This window comes from Pseudophryne corroboree, chromosome 2, assembly GCF_028390025.1.
Source record: "Pseudophryne corroboree isolate aPseCor3 chromosome 2, aPseCor3.hap2, whole genome shotgun sequence".
Lineage (NCBI taxonomy): Eukaryota > Metazoa > Chordata > Amphibia > Anura > Myobatrachidae > Pseudophryne > Pseudophryne corroboree.
This window is the reverse complement of record NC_086445.1, coordinates 224,607,728-224,625,482: the sequence shown is the minus strand read 5'-3', so window position 1 is coordinate 224,625,482 and position 17,755 is coordinate 224,607,728. Positions and strand designations below refer to the sequence as shown.

The 17,755-nt window shown below is 47.9% G+C and overlaps 1 protein-coding gene across 5 annotated transcripts in view; it reads right to left on the bottom strand.

Moving 5' to 3' along the window:
- Positions 1-17,755, bottom strand: part of R3HDM2 (R3H domain containing 2) — a 271,661-nt gene that overhangs the window by 56,203 nt on the left and 197,703 nt on the right. For all 5 annotated transcript variants that reach the window (XR_010210174.1, XM_063952418.1, XM_063952421.1 and 2 more), the window contains exons 7-9: positions 12,447-12,506; positions 12,032-12,172; positions 5,988-6,096 (exon numbers count right to left, since the gene is read on the bottom strand). Coding sequence is in view for 4 of the 5 variants with exons in the window: in XM_063952418.1 (XP_063808488.1) it covers positions 5,988-6,096; positions 12,032-12,172; positions 12,447-12,506 (310 nt within the window). In the remaining variant the exon portion in view is untranslated. The remainder of the gene's footprint in view (positions 1-5,987; positions 6,097-12,031; positions 12,173-12,446; positions 12,507-17,755) is intronic.

The window sequence follows — 17,755 nt, the reverse complement described above, 5'->3', positions numbered from 1 at the left end:
TAACAGTGCAGAAAGGCGGAAGCACTGGGCGGGTGCCCAGTATTCTCTACGGACTACGAGAAAAGGATTTACTGGTAGGTAATTAAAATCCTATTTTCTCTTACGTCCTAGAGGATACTGGGGTCCATTTAGTACCATGGGAATGTACCAAAACTCCCAAACCGGGTGGGAGAGTGCTGAAGTTCCTGCAGAACTGATTGACCAAACTGAAGGTCCTCAGAGGCCAAAGTATTGAACTTGTAGAACTTAGAAAACGTGTTCGAACCTGACCAAGTAGCTGCTCGGCAGAGCAGTAAAGCCGAGACACCCCGGGCAGCCGCCCAGGAAGAACCCGCCTGTACAGATTTTGGACATGGCAAACTTGCCGTGGAATAAGCATGCTGGATAGTAAGTTTGATCCAGCGTGCAATAGTCTGCTTTGAAGCAGGACACCCAATCTTATTGGGATCATAAAGAACAAACGGCGAGTCCGTCTTTCTGTGACACGCTGTTCTTTTCACATACACCTTCAAAGCCCTCACAACATCCAAAGACTTTGAAGTAGCAGAGATGTCGGTGACAACTTGAACCACAATAGGCCGGTTGATGTGAAATGCAGACACCACCTTAAGAAGAAATTGCTGACGAGTTCTGAGTTCAGCTCTGTCTACATGGAAAATTAAATAGGGACTTTGTGAGACAAAGCCCCCAGCTCCGACACACGTCTTGCTGAAGCCAAGGCCAACAGTTTGACGGTATTCCACGTAAGATATTTTACGTCGACCTCCTGTAACGGCTCAAACCAGTCCGATTGGAGGATATGCAGCACCACATCGAGATCCCAAGGTGCCGTGGGAGGCACAAAGGTAGGTTGTATGTGCAGAACACCTTTCAAGAACGTCTGGACCTCAGGGAGAGAAGACAATTGTTTCTGAAAGAAAATGGACAAGGCTGAAATCTGGACTTAATGGAGCCCAGGCGTAGGCCCACATCTACTCCAGCTTGTAGAAAAAGCAGGAAACGTTCCAGATGGAATTCCACCGCAGAAAATTTTCTGCTGTCACACCAAGAGACGTATTTCTTCCAAATACGATGGTAATGCTTAGATGTTACCACTTTCCTGTCTTGGATCACAGTCGGGATAACCTTGTTAGGGATCCCTCTCCTGGAAAGAATCAGCCGTTCAACTTCCATGCCATCAAACGTAACCACGGTAAGTCCTGATAGACGAACGGGCCCTGTTGCAGAAGATCCTCGCAAAGAGGAATAGCCACGGATCTTCGAGGAGCATCTCCAGAAGGTCTGCGTACCAGGCCCTCCTTGGCCAGTCCGGAGCAATTAGAATTGCTTGAACTTTTTCCCTTTTTATTCTCTTTAGAATTCTTGGTATCAGAGGAAGTGGAGGAAACACGTACACCCTCTGATAGACCCATGGAGTCGTACGGGCGACTACCGCCACCGCCTGTTGGTCTCTCGACCTGGAACAATACCGCTTGAACTTCTTGTTGAGATGAGAAGCCATCATGTCAATCTGTGGATATCCCCATCGACTTGTCAAGCACCTGAACACCTCCGGGTGAAGGCCCCACTCCCCAGGGTGCAGGTCATGTCTGCTGGGGAAGTCTGCTTCCCAGTTGTCGACTCCCGGAATGAAGAACGTCGACAACGCCGCAGCATGTCTTCCTGCCCAGAGGAGAATTCTTGACACCTCTGACATTGCCGCTCTGCTTTTCGATCCGCCCTGTCGGTTTATGTACGGTACTACCGTCACATTGTCCGACTGGACCTGAATGGCCCGATCTTGAAGAAGATGTGAGGCCTGCAGAAGGGCGTTGTATATGGCCCGAGTTCCAGAATGTTGATTGGAAGGACGACTTCCTGACTGGACCATCTTCCTTGAAACTGCACCCCCTGAGTGACTGCTCCCCAACCTCTGAGGCTTGCATCTGTGATAAACAGAATTCAATTTTAAATTCTGAAATTCCGACCCTCAACGAGGTGAGAAATCTGTAGCAACCACAGAAGGGACATCCTGGCTCTTGGCGATAGACGGATCCTCTGGTGCATGTGAAGATGCGATCCGGACCATTTGTCCAACAGATCGAGCTGGAAGGGTCTTGCGTGAAACTTTCCGTACTGAAAGCTTCATAAGAGGCCACCATTTTCCCCAGAAGGCGAATGCACAGATATCCAGGTTGGCTTCAGGACATCCCGAACCATCGTCTGGATCACTAATGCCTTTTCCAACGGAAGGAACACCTTCTGCAATTCCGTATCCAGTATCACTCCCAGGAATGGGAGCCTCCATGTTGGCTCTAGGTGAGATTTCGGAAGGTTCAGAATCCAACACCCTTGGTGCCGTGGAGAGACCAAATGGCAGGGTATTGAACTGGTAGTGACAGTCCTGCAGAGCAATCGTAGGCAAGCCTGATGAGGCGGCCAGATCGGAATGTGAAGGTATGCATCCTTGATATCCAGAGACACTAGGAATTTCCCCTCCTTCAGACCTGAGATCACCGCTCTCAGAGACTCCATCTTGAATTTGAACACTCGTAAGTATGGGTTCAACGACTTGGAAGTTAAAATTTGGTCTTACCGAACCGTCCGGTTTCGGAACTACAAACAAGTTGGAATAGTACCCCTTGTTTAGCTGATGAGGTGGAACTGGAACAATGATGTGAGTCTTTACCAGTTTGTGGATGGCATGCCTTTTGTGAAACTGGCAAGCCTGATTTGAAGAATCTGTGAGGTGGGAGCTCTTGGAACTCCAGTCTGTAGCCCTGGGAAATAAGATTTATGACCCAGGGATCCTGGCACGAATTTGACCAGATCGTGCTCCCACTTGACAGCCTTCCAGGCATTGCAGTCCACCGTCATGCTGAAGTCTTTGAGGAAGCACCTGCTGTTGCTGGTTTGCCTCTTGCACCACTGGATGACGTAGAAGCACCTCTGGATTTGCCCTTGAACTTGGCCGTCCGAAAGGACTGCAACTTAGAAGCTAAATAAGTCTTCTTCGTTGGGGGAGCTGCGGAAGGAAGATACGTAGACTTACCCGTAGCTGTGGAGATCCATTTGTCTAATTCAGCTCCGAACAAGGCCTCTCCTGTGAATGGTAGGCCTTCCACTTCTTTCCTGGAATCCGCGTCAACAGTCCCTATTTCCTTTATGGCTTCCGCCATAAAGTTAGCAGAGTCCCGTACATATGGCACAGGAGTAAGACAACATCCCCACTAGATAAGGAATCTAACCCCTCAATTAGGTTACCTGACCATTTCGCAATGGCTTTAGTGATCCACGCACATGCAATAGCAGGTCTTTGGGCCACCCCAGCAGCTGTGTACAATGACTTAAGTTTAGTCTCAATTTTACGATCAGCTGTATCTTTCAGGGAGGCTGCACCAGGAACAGGCAATACAATTTTTCTAGAGACTGATGCGGAATATCGGTGGATTTTCCCATTTCTTCCTATCCTCCATAGGAAAAGATAAGCGCAACCTTTTAGGGATCTGAAACTTCTTATCAGGATTAATCCATGGTTCTTCAAACATGGCATTCAATTCCTTTGACGCAGGAAAAGTGACTGAGGTCTTCTTTTTTACATTAAAATAAGATTCCTCACACTCCCCTGACACCTTATCAGGAATATGCAGAACATCTCTGATAGCCTCTATAAGAGCCTCTATTCCCTGTGACAGAGCTGCATCCCCCCCTCTGAGTCCACCTCTCCCCTCCTCCATGTCTGACCTGTCAGTGTCAGAGTCAGACTGCAGGATATGGGCCAGAGATCGCTTTTGCGGACAAATGGGAGGGGACGGAGTCTCTGTTCATAAACTCATCCACAGTCTGTTTTAAGTATTGCGTCTCTTTCTCATTACGGGACAATTTTGTAGAAATAGTTGAGATCATTCCATTGAGAATTAACCCATTCCGGTTCAGCCCCGCTGTCCTGTGAACCCTGAGTATCCAGTAGTGAGCCCCCTGGTGAAGAAGAACACTCTGCGGTACAAGACACACAAACTCTGCCTGACACACAGGAAAGTTTATGCACAATCAACCCACAAAGAGCCCTTCAGGGAGACAAGAGTTGTTTGGAGCCAGCCTCCACCGCGCCCTTATCGCTAATGCCAAGCTTAGCCGGGTCGCAGACTAAGTACCCTAATAGGGTACTTAGTACACCAATAATTGCTCCCTTCCTGCTATGACCCCCTGGTACTACTGAGGTAATCTGGAGTCACACTGGAGGAGCTGCGTGTCCCTGTCCCGTCCAGCGTATGTGTCCATGTGTTTCGCAGAGGGAAAATAGCGCTGGTGAGCTGCTGGATCCTCTCATAGTGAAGCCCCGCCCCTTCTATGGCACGCGGTCTTCCCGCTTTTTTTATACTGGCTGAGGAATCTGGTGCTTAAAATGGAGAGAACAGTTTTAAGGCTGTTTTGCCAGTACGGGTACTGTGTACAGTGTACTGAGACGCAGTTGTGTACTGTGTCCGGAGAAGCATTCCGCCCCGTATAGAAGTCGCGCGTCTCCGTACCCTCATGCCGCTATAATGGCTGGCACCCCGCTAATACCACTCTTCATTCTTCTGGCTCTGTTAGGGGTGGCGGTGTGCTGCAGGACTGTACGAACTGTAGTGCTGCGGGACGGGGTGGGGCTTGCGAATAGGTCCCTCAGGAGCTCAGTGTCCTGTCAGTGTCCCCATAAGTCCCACGAAGCAGGCAGTCTGGTGCCATCCAGCCCTGCCTGAAAATAACAAACACCAAATAAATGCAGAAAACGCCTCAGTAGCTTCCTTCAGCGTGACCGGCTCCTCCGGGTACATTTTCTAAACTGAGTCTGGTAGGAGGGGCATAGAGGGAGGAGCCAGCCCACACTATCAAATTCTTAAAGTGCTCATGGCTCCTAGTGGACCCGACTATACCCCATGGTAATAAATGGACCCCAGTATCCTCTAGGATGTAAGAGAAATTGAGGTGCAAAAGTGCTATATTAAGTGTTACAATACGATGCTCCAAAGCAGTCAGGCGACACCAACCCAGGGAGCCACATTCCCTGAACTCACCTCTAAAACTAACTAAATATGCAGTCTGAAAATGATAAAAAAACCCATGCTATTTAACCACTTGCCTGGCATGGTCGCATAAGATGTTACCAGTCAGACAGAGTGTTTGCTGTGGCATGGAAGAGAAACATCCCTTCGCTGCTGCCGAAAGAGGGAACGGAAGGTCCCTCTGGACCCCTGCACCCTCCCCTCAGTGTTGCCGTGCTGCCGATCATTGATGATCGGTCAGCATGGCATGACCTCCCACGCAGCAACTGCAGACAATAGCAGCTGCTGGGGAGGTGTTAAACAACCCACCCAAACCCCTCCCCCCTCCCCTCCCCTGTGTACCTGGCAGCAGTGTAAAAGTAATGTCGCGATGGATACGATGTTACCGATTTTCTGATGTTCGGAAAAATGGCCTTTTTTTAAATTATTTTTTTTTTTTTTTTTTAAACTAAAATCATTTTAGATAGGGTTAAATTCATGTTCTTCACCTAATTCACTCATAAAAAAGGACAATTTATAAGAGGTTTTTTTGGGGGAAAATCATCACTTAAGTGGTTAAAAAGCAGGGCTGATGGGAAGGATGCTTATTCAAACAGAAGGAGTCTCTGCCTTCAAGTGTACACAATAGTGACTATGGGTGGGATGTAATGGCGTCAGATCCCTGCAAGTGCGTATAAAGGAATGGTTTTGCCTTGTAAGTGATTGCCCCCTTAAAAAAACTTATGAGATCGTCCAGCATCCCGCACCTCCGGCAACCTCAGACGCCATTACATCCCGCCACAGGTGGCAGCTTGGCCTGCACACTCTAAATCAGAAAATGATGGATGATCCAAAGCCACAACATCAAACAGTTAAGCCAAACACAAATTACTTGACCATTAAAACACATAATAATAATAATAATAATAATAATAATAATAATAATTATTATTATAAAAAAAGGGCACCTGGCAGCTGCCTTACCTGATTATCATCACGGTCCATGCTGGCGTCATCCCTCTTCAGGATGAACCTTTGTTGAAATTCGCAGCTCTTTTCATCTTTGATGTGCTCAGAGAACCTTTGTTCAGGTCTATTAGATGGGAACACGTATACTTGTGTGTGCAAATCACGTACTCTCTCATGCATAAATTACAAGTCAAATTTCTGATATGTTAAAAATATTGGGTGTCAAATCATAATAGAAGATCACAGGGAATTAAGTGGTTACTAATGTAATACTCAGTTGTGAATAATTTGATATTTCCATCATCCAGAAGATAACAGGGAAGTTTATTTTGGGGTAGAACCTCTGCAATGCCACACTCAACTACAGTGTGAGAAATGTATAGTTTGGCAACCCCAAAAAACAGGCAAGAGGGCAATTCAATGTTTTTTTTTGGCCAGCACTAATAAATGGGAGCCTACCAGAGTAGTACAATTATTTTGGGCATCTATTAAATATCATGCTTGTCGGGCCGGGTTTAGTCAGACAGAGTGTCTAAACCTGTCTAAACTACTGGGAACGATGAGAATAATAAGAATTTACTCACCGGTAATTCTATTTCTCGTAGTCCGTAGTGGATGCTGGGAACTCCGTAAGGACCATGGGGAATAGCGGGCTCCGAAGGAGGCTGGGCACTCTAGAAAGATCTTAGACTACCTGGTGTGCACTGGCTCCTCCCACTATGACCCTCCTCCAAGCCTCAGTTAGGACACCGTGCCCGGACGAGCGTACACAATAAGGAAGGATTTTGAATCCCGGGTAAGACTCATACCAGCCACACCAATCACACCGTATAACTCGTGATATGAAACCCAGTTAACAGTATGAAACAACCGAGCCTCTCAACAGATGGCTCAACAATAACCCGATTTAGTTAACAATAACTACGTACAAGTATTGCAGATACACCGCACTTGGGACGGGCGCCCAGCATCAACTACGGACTACGAGAAATAGAATTACCGGTGAGTAAATTCTTATTTTCTCTGACGTCCTAGTGGATGCTGGGAACTCCGTAAGGACCATGGGGATTATACCAAAGCTCCCAAACGGGCGGGAGAGTGCGGATGACTCTGCAACACCGAATGAGAGAACTCCAGGTCCTCCTCAGCCAGGGTATCAAATTTATAGAATTTTGCAAACGTGTTTGCCCCTGACCAAGTAGCAGCTCGGCAAAGTTGTAAAGCCGAGACCCCTCGGGCAGCCGCCCAAGATGAGCCCACCTTCCTTGTGGAATGGGCATTGACAGATTTTGGCTGTGGCAGGCCTGCCACAGAATGTGCAAGCTGAATTGTACTACAAATCCAACGAGCAATAGTCTGCGTAGAAGCAGAAGCACCCAGCTTGTTGGGTGCATATAGGATAAACAGCGAGTCAGATTTTCTGACTCCAGCCGTCCTGGAAACATATATTTTCAGGGCCCTGACCACGTCTAACAACTTGGAGCCCTCCAAGTCCCTAGTAGCCGCAGGCACCACAATAGGCTGGGTCAGGTGAAACGCTGACACCACCTTAGGGAGAAACTGGGGACGAGTCCTCAATTCTGCCCTATCCATATGGAAAATCAGATAAGGGCTTTTACAGGACAAAGCCGCCAATGACCACCTTCCACTGCTGCCGCAGGTCCTGTCTGAGCGGCAGAGGCCATGGGTCCTCTGATATAATTTTTTTAAGTTCTGGGTACCAAGCTCTTCTTGGCCAATCCGGAACCACGAGTATCGTTCTTACTCCTCGCCTTCTTATTATTATTCTCAATACCTTTGGTATGAGGGGCAGAGGAGGGAACACATAAAACGACTGGTACACCCACGGTGTTACCAGAGCGTCCACAACTATCGCATGAGGGTCCCTTGACCTGGCGCAATATCTTTTATAGCTTTTTGTTGAGGCGGGACGCCATCATGTCCACCTGTGGCCTTTCCCAAAGGTGTACAATCCTTTGGAAGACTTCTGGATGAAGTCCCCACTCTCCCGGGTGGAGGTCGTGTCTGCTGAGAAGATCAGCTTCCCAGTTGTCCACTCCGGGAATGAACACTGTTGACAGTGCTAACACATGATTTTCCGCCCATCGGAGAATCCTTGTGGCTTTTGCCATCGCCATCCTGCTTCTTGTGTCGCCCTGTTGGTTTACATGGGCGACCGCCGTGATGTTGTCTGATTGGATCAGTACTGGCTGGTTTTGAAGCAGAGGTCTTGCCTGTGTAGAGAAGTTACCTGACTTGACCAAAGTCCTTGGAATTTTCTTCCCTGTGTTACTGCCCCCAGCCTCAAAGGCTGGCCTCCATGGTCACTAGGACCTAGTCCAGTATGTCGAACCTGCGGCCCTCCTTAAGATGGGCACTCTGCAGCCACCATTTTAGAGATACCCTGGTCCTTGGAGACAGGGTTATCAGCCGATGCATTTGAAGATGCGATCCGGACCACTTGTCCAACAGGTCCCACTGAAAAATTCTTGCATGGAACCTGCCGAATGGGATTGCTTCGTAGGAAGCTACCCTTATTCCCAGGATTCGCGTGCAATGATGCACCGATACCTGTTTTGGCTTCAGGAGGTCTCTGACTAGAGATGACAGCTCCTTGGCTTTCTCCTCCCGGAGAAACACTTATTTCTGGTCTGTGTCCAGAACCATCCCCAGGAACAGTAGACGTGTCATAGGAACCAGCTGTGACTTTGGACTGTTTAGAATCCAACTCTGCTGTTGTAGCACTTTCCAAAATAGTGCTACCCCGACTAGCAACTGCTCCTTGGACCTCGCCCTTATAAGGAGATTGTCCAAGTACGGGATAATTAAAAACTCCCTTTTCGAAGGAGTATCATCATTTCGGCCATTACCCCGGCAAACACCCTCGGTGCCTTGTACAGTCCTGTCTGGACTTGGTAATGGTAATCCTGTACCACAAATCTGAGGTACTTCTGGCGAGGATGGTAAATGGGGACATGCAGGTAAGCATCCTTGATGTCCTGGGATACCATGTAATCCCCCTCGTCCAGGCTTGCAATAACCGCCCCGAGCGATTCCATCTTGAACTTGAATTTTTTTATGTATGTGTTCAAGGATTTTAATATAAATGGGTCACACCGAACCATGCGGTTTCGGTACCCCAACCCGTGTAAAATAGTAACCCCGTCCTTGTTGAAGTAGGGGCACTTGAGTATTACCTGTTGGGAATACTGCTTATTAATTGCCTTTAGTACAGCCTCCCTGCCTGAGGGAGTTGTCGGCAAGCCATAATCTAGGAAACGGCTGGGGGGAGATATCTCGAATTCCAGCTTGTACCCCTGACATACTTCTTGAAAGAAACAGGGATCCACCTGTGAGCGAGCCCACTTATCTCTGAAATTTTTTAGACGGCCCCCCACCGTACCTGGCTACACCTGTGGAGCCCCCGCGTCATGCTGTGGGCTCAGAGGAAGCGAGAGAAAAATTTTGAATCTGGGAGCAGGCTGACTGGTGCAGCTTTTTCCCTCTTCCCTTGTCTCTGTACAGAAGGGAAACGCCTTTGACCCGCTTGCTTTTCTGAAGCCGAAAGGACTGTACCTGATACAGTGCTTTCTTAGTCTGTGAGGAAACCTGAGGTAAAAATATTTCTTCCCAGCTGTGGATACGAGGTCCCAGAGACCATCCCCAAATAATTCCTCACCCTTATAAGGCAGAATCCTTTTAAAGTCAGCATCACCTGTCCCGTGACAGGTCTCTAATACCCTCCTGACAGAATGGACATTACATTCATTTTGGATGCCAGCCGGCAAAATATCCCTCTGTGCATCCCTCATATATAAGACGACGTCTTTAATATGTTCTCATGTTTGACAGGGTCACCGACCACGCTGCAGCAGCACGATCTGCAGGTCTCCATCTAGTACCTGAGTGTGTAAATACAGACTTCAGGATATCCTCCTGTCTTTTATCAACAGGTACCTTCAAAGTGGCCGTTCCTAAAACGGCAGTGCCACCTTTTTTGACAACCGTGTGAGCGCCTTATCCACCCTAGGGGATATCTCCCAGCGTAACTTATCCTCCTGGCGGGAAAGGGTACGCCATCAGTAACTTTTTAGAAATTACCAGTTTCTAAACGGGGGAACCCACGCTTTTCACACACTTCATTTATTCATCTGATGGGGGAACAAAACACTGCCTGTTTTTTCTCCCCAAACCTAAAAACCCATTTATAGAGGTGCTTGGGTTAATGTCAGAAATGTGTAACACATTTTTTATTGCCGGGATCAAGTCACGGATGTTCCTAGTGGATATGTCTCAACCTTGTCGACACTGGAGTCAGACTCCGTGTCGACATCTGTGTCTGCCATCTGAGAGAGCGGGCGTTTTTGAGCCCCTGATGGCCTTTGAGACGCCTGGGCAGGCGCGGGCTGAGAAGCCGGCTGTCCCACAGCTGTTACATCATCCATCCTTTTATGTAAGGAGTTGACACTGTCGGTTAATACCTTTTACCTATCCATCCACTCTGGTGTCGGCCCCACAGGGGGCTACATCACATATATCGGCCTCTGCTCCGTCACCATATAAGCCTCCTCATTCAACATGTCGACACAGCCGTACCGACACACCGCAGACACACAGGGAATGCTCTAAACGAGGACAGGACCCACAAAAGCCCTTTGGGTGGACAGAGTGAGAGTATGCCAGCACACACCAGAGCGCTATGTAATGCAGGGACTAACTGAGTTATGTCCCCTATAGCTGCTTTTTTTTATATAATGTATACTGCGCCTAAATTAAATGCCCCCCCTCTCTTTTTTAACCCTTTTCTGTGTTGTAAACTGCAGGGGAGAGCTAGGGAGCTTCCCTCCAACGGAGCTGTGAGGGAAAATGGCGCCAGTGTGCTTGAGGGAGATAGCTCCGCCCCTTTTCCGCGGCCTATTCTCCCGCTTTTTTATGGAATCTGGCAGGGTATTTACCTCATATATAGCCCCTGGGGCTATATATTGAGGTATTTTTGCCAGCCAAGGTGTTTTTATTGCTGCCTCAGGGCGCCCCCCCCCCCAGCGCCCTGCACCCTCAGTGACCGGAGTGTGAAGTGTGTGAGAGGAGCAATGGCGCACAGCTGCAGTGCTGTGCGCTACCTTGGTGAAGACTGAGTCTTCATGCCGCCGATTTTCCGGACCATCTTCTTGCTTCTGGCTCTGTAAGGGGGACGGCGGCGCGGCTCCGGGACCGAACACCAAGGACTGGGCCTGCGGTCGATCCCTCTGGAGCTAATGGTGTCCAGTAGCCTAAGAAGCCCAATCCGGCTGCAAGCAGGCGAGTTCGCTTCTTCTCCCCTTAGTCCCTCGCTGCAGTGAGCCTGTTGCCAGCAGGTCTCACTGAAAATAAAAAAACCTAAGTCTATTTCTTTCTAAGAGCTCAGGAGAGCCCCTAGTGTGCATCCAACCTCGGCAGGGCACGAAATCTAACTGAGGCTTGGAGGAGGGTCATAGTGGGAGGAGCCAGTGCACACCAGGTAGTCTAAGATCTTTCTAGAGTGCCCAGCCTCCTTCGGAGCCCGCTATTCCCCATGGTCCTTACGGAGTTCCCAGCATCCACTAGGACGTCAGATAAAATGCCAAAAGGCAGAGGTTTCTCACATTTCTACTCACCGCCTAAGGAGGCTGTGAGCAAGAATGTGGGCGCCTATGTCCATTAATTATCCCCATCTAAATACCAATTGAATCGACCCCTAAAAATCTAAAACCATGACTGAATCCGACAAAAGAGCCAAGAGAGAATTCAGAACGCTGTAGTTGAATGGGGTAGTGACTAACAGATAATTAATGGGCACAGTAATGGAAGAACTACAGTACTGCTGTCGGATGGAATGATGGTGACACCATGGTAGCAAAGTCTTCCTGCTCTGCTGTTCGGAGTATGTGTGTAGGCTGGCACATGCGCCGTGAAGCACTGGTTTGCCTTTTATTTTAGAATGGCAGTGTGGATCCTCAAAAGTTTTTTTTTATGGGGGTCTATGCCCCGGGTTTACAATAATATAAAAAATTTCAAGTTGAAGTGTACAGTATGCTACTTACATTCGTGTGTTACTGGTTTTATTGATGATCACGGCTTTGCCAGTTTGGTCTACGTTGTGATCCATGCCGAAATAGGCAGCAGCGCGGTGTAAAAGCATTCTGTGGTAAGAGGTCATCTGTGGAAACTTCTTAAACTGATTGCTGAAGATGGAGGGGAATCAGAAATCAGTGCTATGGCAGTGCCCTCACATGAGATTTACTGCATTCATATATACTGTAATGCTACACAAACATCCATACCTATTGCTTTCAACATACTTTTGATGTCTACTTTTCTAGGTCAAGCAATAAATATATATCAACTTCAGAGATTAACACTACATCACATGCTAAACATATGCAGGTTGCTGCTTGTTTATTTAAATTATGCTTCTAGCCATATCCGTGGTGACAAGGATCTTGGCTTCACACTTACCTATTGTCATTAATAAATTCAAGGATTTCTTGTTCTAATTTTAGCAGCATCATTCTGTCCCTAGGGGAATGAAACTTTGAGTTACTAACTTCCCAGACAGTTACACAAGTAGTTTTAAATGTAACGTTAATGGATTATCAGGCCAAGCAATAGGGGTAACCCTTACAACCAGTACTCTTAGAGAGATATGCACGGTGATCGACTTTCTCTTACCTTCCACCGCTAGAACCCTAAAAGTAAATGTGCTGAGAGAATATTGGGGAAAAACATGTGTAGTAGTGGAACACAGAGGAGGCACTCTTTAAATGTGTGCTGTTGCTGCCCTACTACACAAGTGCATACTGAGCATTAGTTCTTATGTTCAGAGAGCGTCAAATAGCTACCAATGAGACAATTTGTCAACTTCTGACACACCCAGCAGGTCACATCCCTTTCAGCCACAGCAGTAGAAAGTGGAATCAATGGCAGCCAAATTGTGTTATATGACTTCTCAAAATATGTTGCAGGAGTCAATAAGCCATCATCATCAGCTCACCAAAACATCAAGATACAGAGGAAAGAATGAACAGCCAACCAGAAGAACTCCCAGTACTCACTATAAGATTGTACACATGACCACAATTCTTAAACATGCCAATAGCTAGGGTCATATGACTAATCTCAGGGTGAAACGAGTAACTGTAGTACTAACTTACAGTATTACACTCTACTACTCCTGGTCAGAGATCGAACACAAAGTGCCTGGGAGACCTTATCAAACACTAATGGTTCTTTAGCTGGGCTTTTGTATATTTTACCAGATTGTTGGCAACATGCAAATGTTCTAATGGAACACCATGCTGATTACCAGATCTGAAGAACTACAGTAATTGTCAGAATGGCCCTCAGGCCTCACCAACAGGCCATGTTTTTCTCATGGGAACAATTATGCTAATCACTGGCTCTGCCAAAGTATTTACCTACACTAATATTATAGAATACATTGGAACATGTGTGAGAAGAAAAACAACTATTTGCGAGATCTGAAAACAGGCTGACAAATAGTGATCTACAGTACATAGAGCACCACTAACCAGGACACACACTGTACTTACTGAACTAGAACTACAATTTACAAATGTATATGCAAACTCTATCAAACTATTTAAAAAGGAGACTTATGGCAGACTTACCATAGTTAAATCTTTCTGCAAGGTACACTAGGTTCCACAGGGAATACATCGGGGTGTAGAGTTAGTTCTTGATCCAGAGGCACCAACAGGCAAAAGCTTTGACTATTCCCAGGATGCACTGCACCGCCTCCTCTATAACCCCGCCTCTGGACACTGGAGCTCAGTTTCGTTAACCAGTCCAATGCAGTAGCAGGTAAAAGAGAAGACAGATGTTCGTCACATAGAACCACATTCTCATGACAGGAGAAGAGACTAGCGGCTAATGCCATAAAAACTCAAAGAAGCTAAGTGCGTCAGGGTGGGCGACCTGTGGAAACCAGTGTACCTTGCAGAAAGAGATTTAACTATGGTAAGTCTACCATAAATCTCCTTTTCTGCAGCGGGGTACACCGTGTTCCACAGGGAATACATCGGGGATGTCCTAAAGCAGTTCCTCATGGGAGGGGATGCACCATAGCGGGCACAAGAACCCGGCATCCAAAGGAAGCGGTAGTATCAATGGCATAAAACACAATGACCGTGTTCACTGAGTACCACGTAGACGCCTTGCACAACTGTTCAGCGGACGCGCCTTGGCGGGCCGCCCGAAAAGGTCCAACAGATCGAGTAGAATGGGCTTTGATAGCAGCAGGAGCTGGAAGACCAGTATGTGCATATGCTTGTGCAATCACCATTCTAATACATCTGTCCAAGGTTTGCTTATTCGCAGGCCAGCCACGTTTGTGAAAACCAAAAAGTTCAAAACGGGTATCGGACCTCCCGAGAAAGACAGTCCTTTCCACGTAAATACGGAGAGCCCGTGCCACATCCAAAGACTGCTCTTTGGAGGACAAACCAGAAGAGATAAAAGCCGGAACCACAATCTCTTGGTTTAGATGGAAAAAGGACACCACCTTGGGTAGATAACCGGGACGAGTTCTGAGAACTGACCCGTCACGGTGAAAAATCAGAAAGGGTGGACGACAAGACAAAGCGCCTAGTCTGACACCCTCCTAGCAAAGGAAATAGCCAGCAGAAAAACGACCTTAAGCGTAAGATATTTAAGGTCCACAGACTCAAGAGGTTCAAATGGAGACTCTTGTAGGGCATTCAAGACAACAGACAGATCCCATGGAGCCACAGGAGGGACAAAAGGAGGCTGAATCCGTAAAAACGCCTTGAGTTAAAGTATGAACATCAGGAATAGCGGCAATCTTCCTCTGAAACCACACCAACAAGGCAGAAATATGAACCTTTGAGGGAGGCCAGATGAAGGACTAAGTCTAGGCCTTGTTGCAGAAAAGCCAAATGTCTGGAAGTTCTGAAATTGTATGCATTGTAATTCTTAGCAGCACACCAGGTGAAGTAAGAATTCCAGACCCTGTAATAAATCCGTGCAGAAGCCGGTTTGCGGGCCTTTAGCATAGTTTGGATAACCGCCTCCGAGAATCTTTTGGCCCCCTCAGGAGTGAAGATTCAAGAGCAACGCCGTCAAAGCTATTCTAGCCAGGTCCGGGTAGACACAAGGGCCCTGAACGAGGAGGTCTGGGCATTGAGGAAGTGGAAGAGGACGCTCGATCGATAGACCCTGCAGGTCTGAGAACCAATGCCGTCTGGGCCACGCCAGAGCGATTAGAAGTAGTATTCCTCCTTCTTGCTTGAACTTCCTTATCACCCTGGGCAGAAGCGACACCGGAGGGAACACGTATGGCAGCCGAAAGTTCCATGGAATTGCCAGTGCGTCCACGAACGCTGCTTGAGGATCCCTTGTCCTTGCTCCGAAGAGCGGAACCTTGTGATTGTGTCGAGACGCCATCAGGTCTACATCTAGTAGTCCCCACTGGTCCACAAGGAGTTGAAAGACCTCCGGATGCAGGCTCCACTCTCCGGCGTGTACGTCCTGACAACTGAGGAAGTCCGCTTCCCAGTTTAGGACCCCTGGAATGAACACTGTCGATATTGCTGGCACATGGCGTTCTGTCCAACGAAGAATCTTTGACACTTCCAACAGTGCTTTGCTGCTTCGGGTGCCACCCTCATTTATGTACACCACCGTGGTGGGCTAGTGTCAATTCCAGAATGTTTATCGGGAGGAGAGATTCCTCCTTCGTCCACTGACCCTGAAAAGAGTGTTGCTCCAACACCGCACCCCATCCCCACAGACTGGCGTCTAATCAGTAGAACCCAGTTGGGGATCCAGAAGGGACGGCCCCTGCTCAACTGTTGGTCCTGTAGCCCCCAGCTCAGTGACAGACGAACCTCCGGAGTCAAGGAGATCAATTGAGACCTGATCCGATGAGGCAGGACGTCTCACTTGGAAAGGATTAATCTCTGAAGGCGGCGGGAATGAAATTGGGCATACTGTACCATGTTGAAAGCCAACACCATGAGGCCTAGTACTTGCATCGCCGAGTGTATCGACACTCTTGGGCCAGAGAGGAAGTATCTGATCCTGTCCTGACATTTCAGGACTTTCTCTTGAGACAGAAACAATCTTTGGTTGTGTGTGTCCAGCAGTGCCCCCAGGTGCACCATGCTCCGAGCAGGGACCAGCGAGGACTTTTTCCAGTTGATGAGCCACCCGTGGGCTTGTAGGAATTGGACCGTCTGTTCCAGATGACTGAGGAGAACATCTTGGGAGTTCGCCAGGATCAGCAAGTCGTCCAGATACAGCAGGATCCTGATTCCCTGAGGGCAGAGAATGGCAGTCATCACTGCCATGGCCTTTGTGAAGATCTGAGGGGCCGTGGCCAGTCCAAATGGCAGAGCTCAGAATTGATAATGTAGGTTGCCAATAGCAAGTCGCAGATATTGCTGATGCGATATGGCAATAGGTATATGCAGGTAAGCATCCTGTATGTCCAGGGATACCATATAATCTCCGGGTTCCATGGCCAGTACAATCGAGCGCAGCGTTTCCATATGGAACTTGGACATGTCTCACAAATTTGTACAGTGATTTGAGGTTGAGTAAAGGCCAGAAGAACCCATTTGGTTTCGGTACTAGAAACAGGGTCGAATAATATCCCCTGCTTCTCTGGGACAGAGGTACCAGGCCTGGGTGAACTGCAGAAGTCGGCCTCCCACCCCCTGGGATCCCTCTGGGGGAGGCCCGCCCCGTCATGCAGCAGGCTTGTCTTGTTTGGAAGCAGGCTGACAGGAGGCCCAGGATTGTTTATGATTGGGCTTAGTGGTTTTGGAAGCACGAGCCTGTCTCGGGTACGCCTGACCTTTTGCTTTCCCTGGAGGTCGAAAGGAACGGAAAGTGGTACTTTTAGTCTTCAGAGCAGAAGGATTAGTACTTGGTAGTTGCCAAGTCAGTCTTTTTCAGATCTTCCCCAAATAGGATGCCTCCCTTAAAAGGGAGCACCTCCAAGGTCTTTTTGGAGTCCAGATCCACAACCACAGAATTCGTCGAGCCAGGATAGACGCCTGACGTATGTCGATTAAATGGTCAGAATGTGGTAAGACTACTTTAGCGTAAGATGTTTGAACGTATCAGGTTTCTTAGACGCAGTAGTGGGCTCGATCTCATCAATTTATAGAATCAGCTCAATAGCCTCCACTAGGTCAGGATCATCAACCTGAGTTGTAGGTTCCTTGTCAGAAACAACTGTATCAGTGTCTGACGTATCAGTATATTACCCATCCTCATCAGAAGAATTATCTGAAATATTAGTGGATTGTGAGGAGGAAGCGGTCCACTTAGATGACCCCTTGACCCCAGAGGGACGTGGGGTAGACTTCTGTCTCACTAAAGATTGATTTAATTGTTGTATCTGGGTCGACAGAGTGTCCGCCCAGGGCAGATTAACTACAGGGACAATATGTGGCTGCAATGGCACAGGAGGTCCCACAGGGGGCGTAAGACGTGTCACAAGTGTATTCAGCATACTTGAGAAAGCTGCCCAAGGTGGCTCCTGATAGGCAACAGGAGCTGCGGGCTGACTGGGAGATGTATGACACCCAGTACACAAACCATCAGGTAAATTCTTGGTGCAAGCACTGCATGATGCAGACGCATCCGCGGATTTCCAGCCCTGTGTGCAGACATTATAGTGAATGTAGCCGTAGAGCGTAACAGTACAATAAAGCCAGACAAATACAATACCTGCAAATAACCCCCTGATTTATGTGATAGTAAATACAGGACACAAA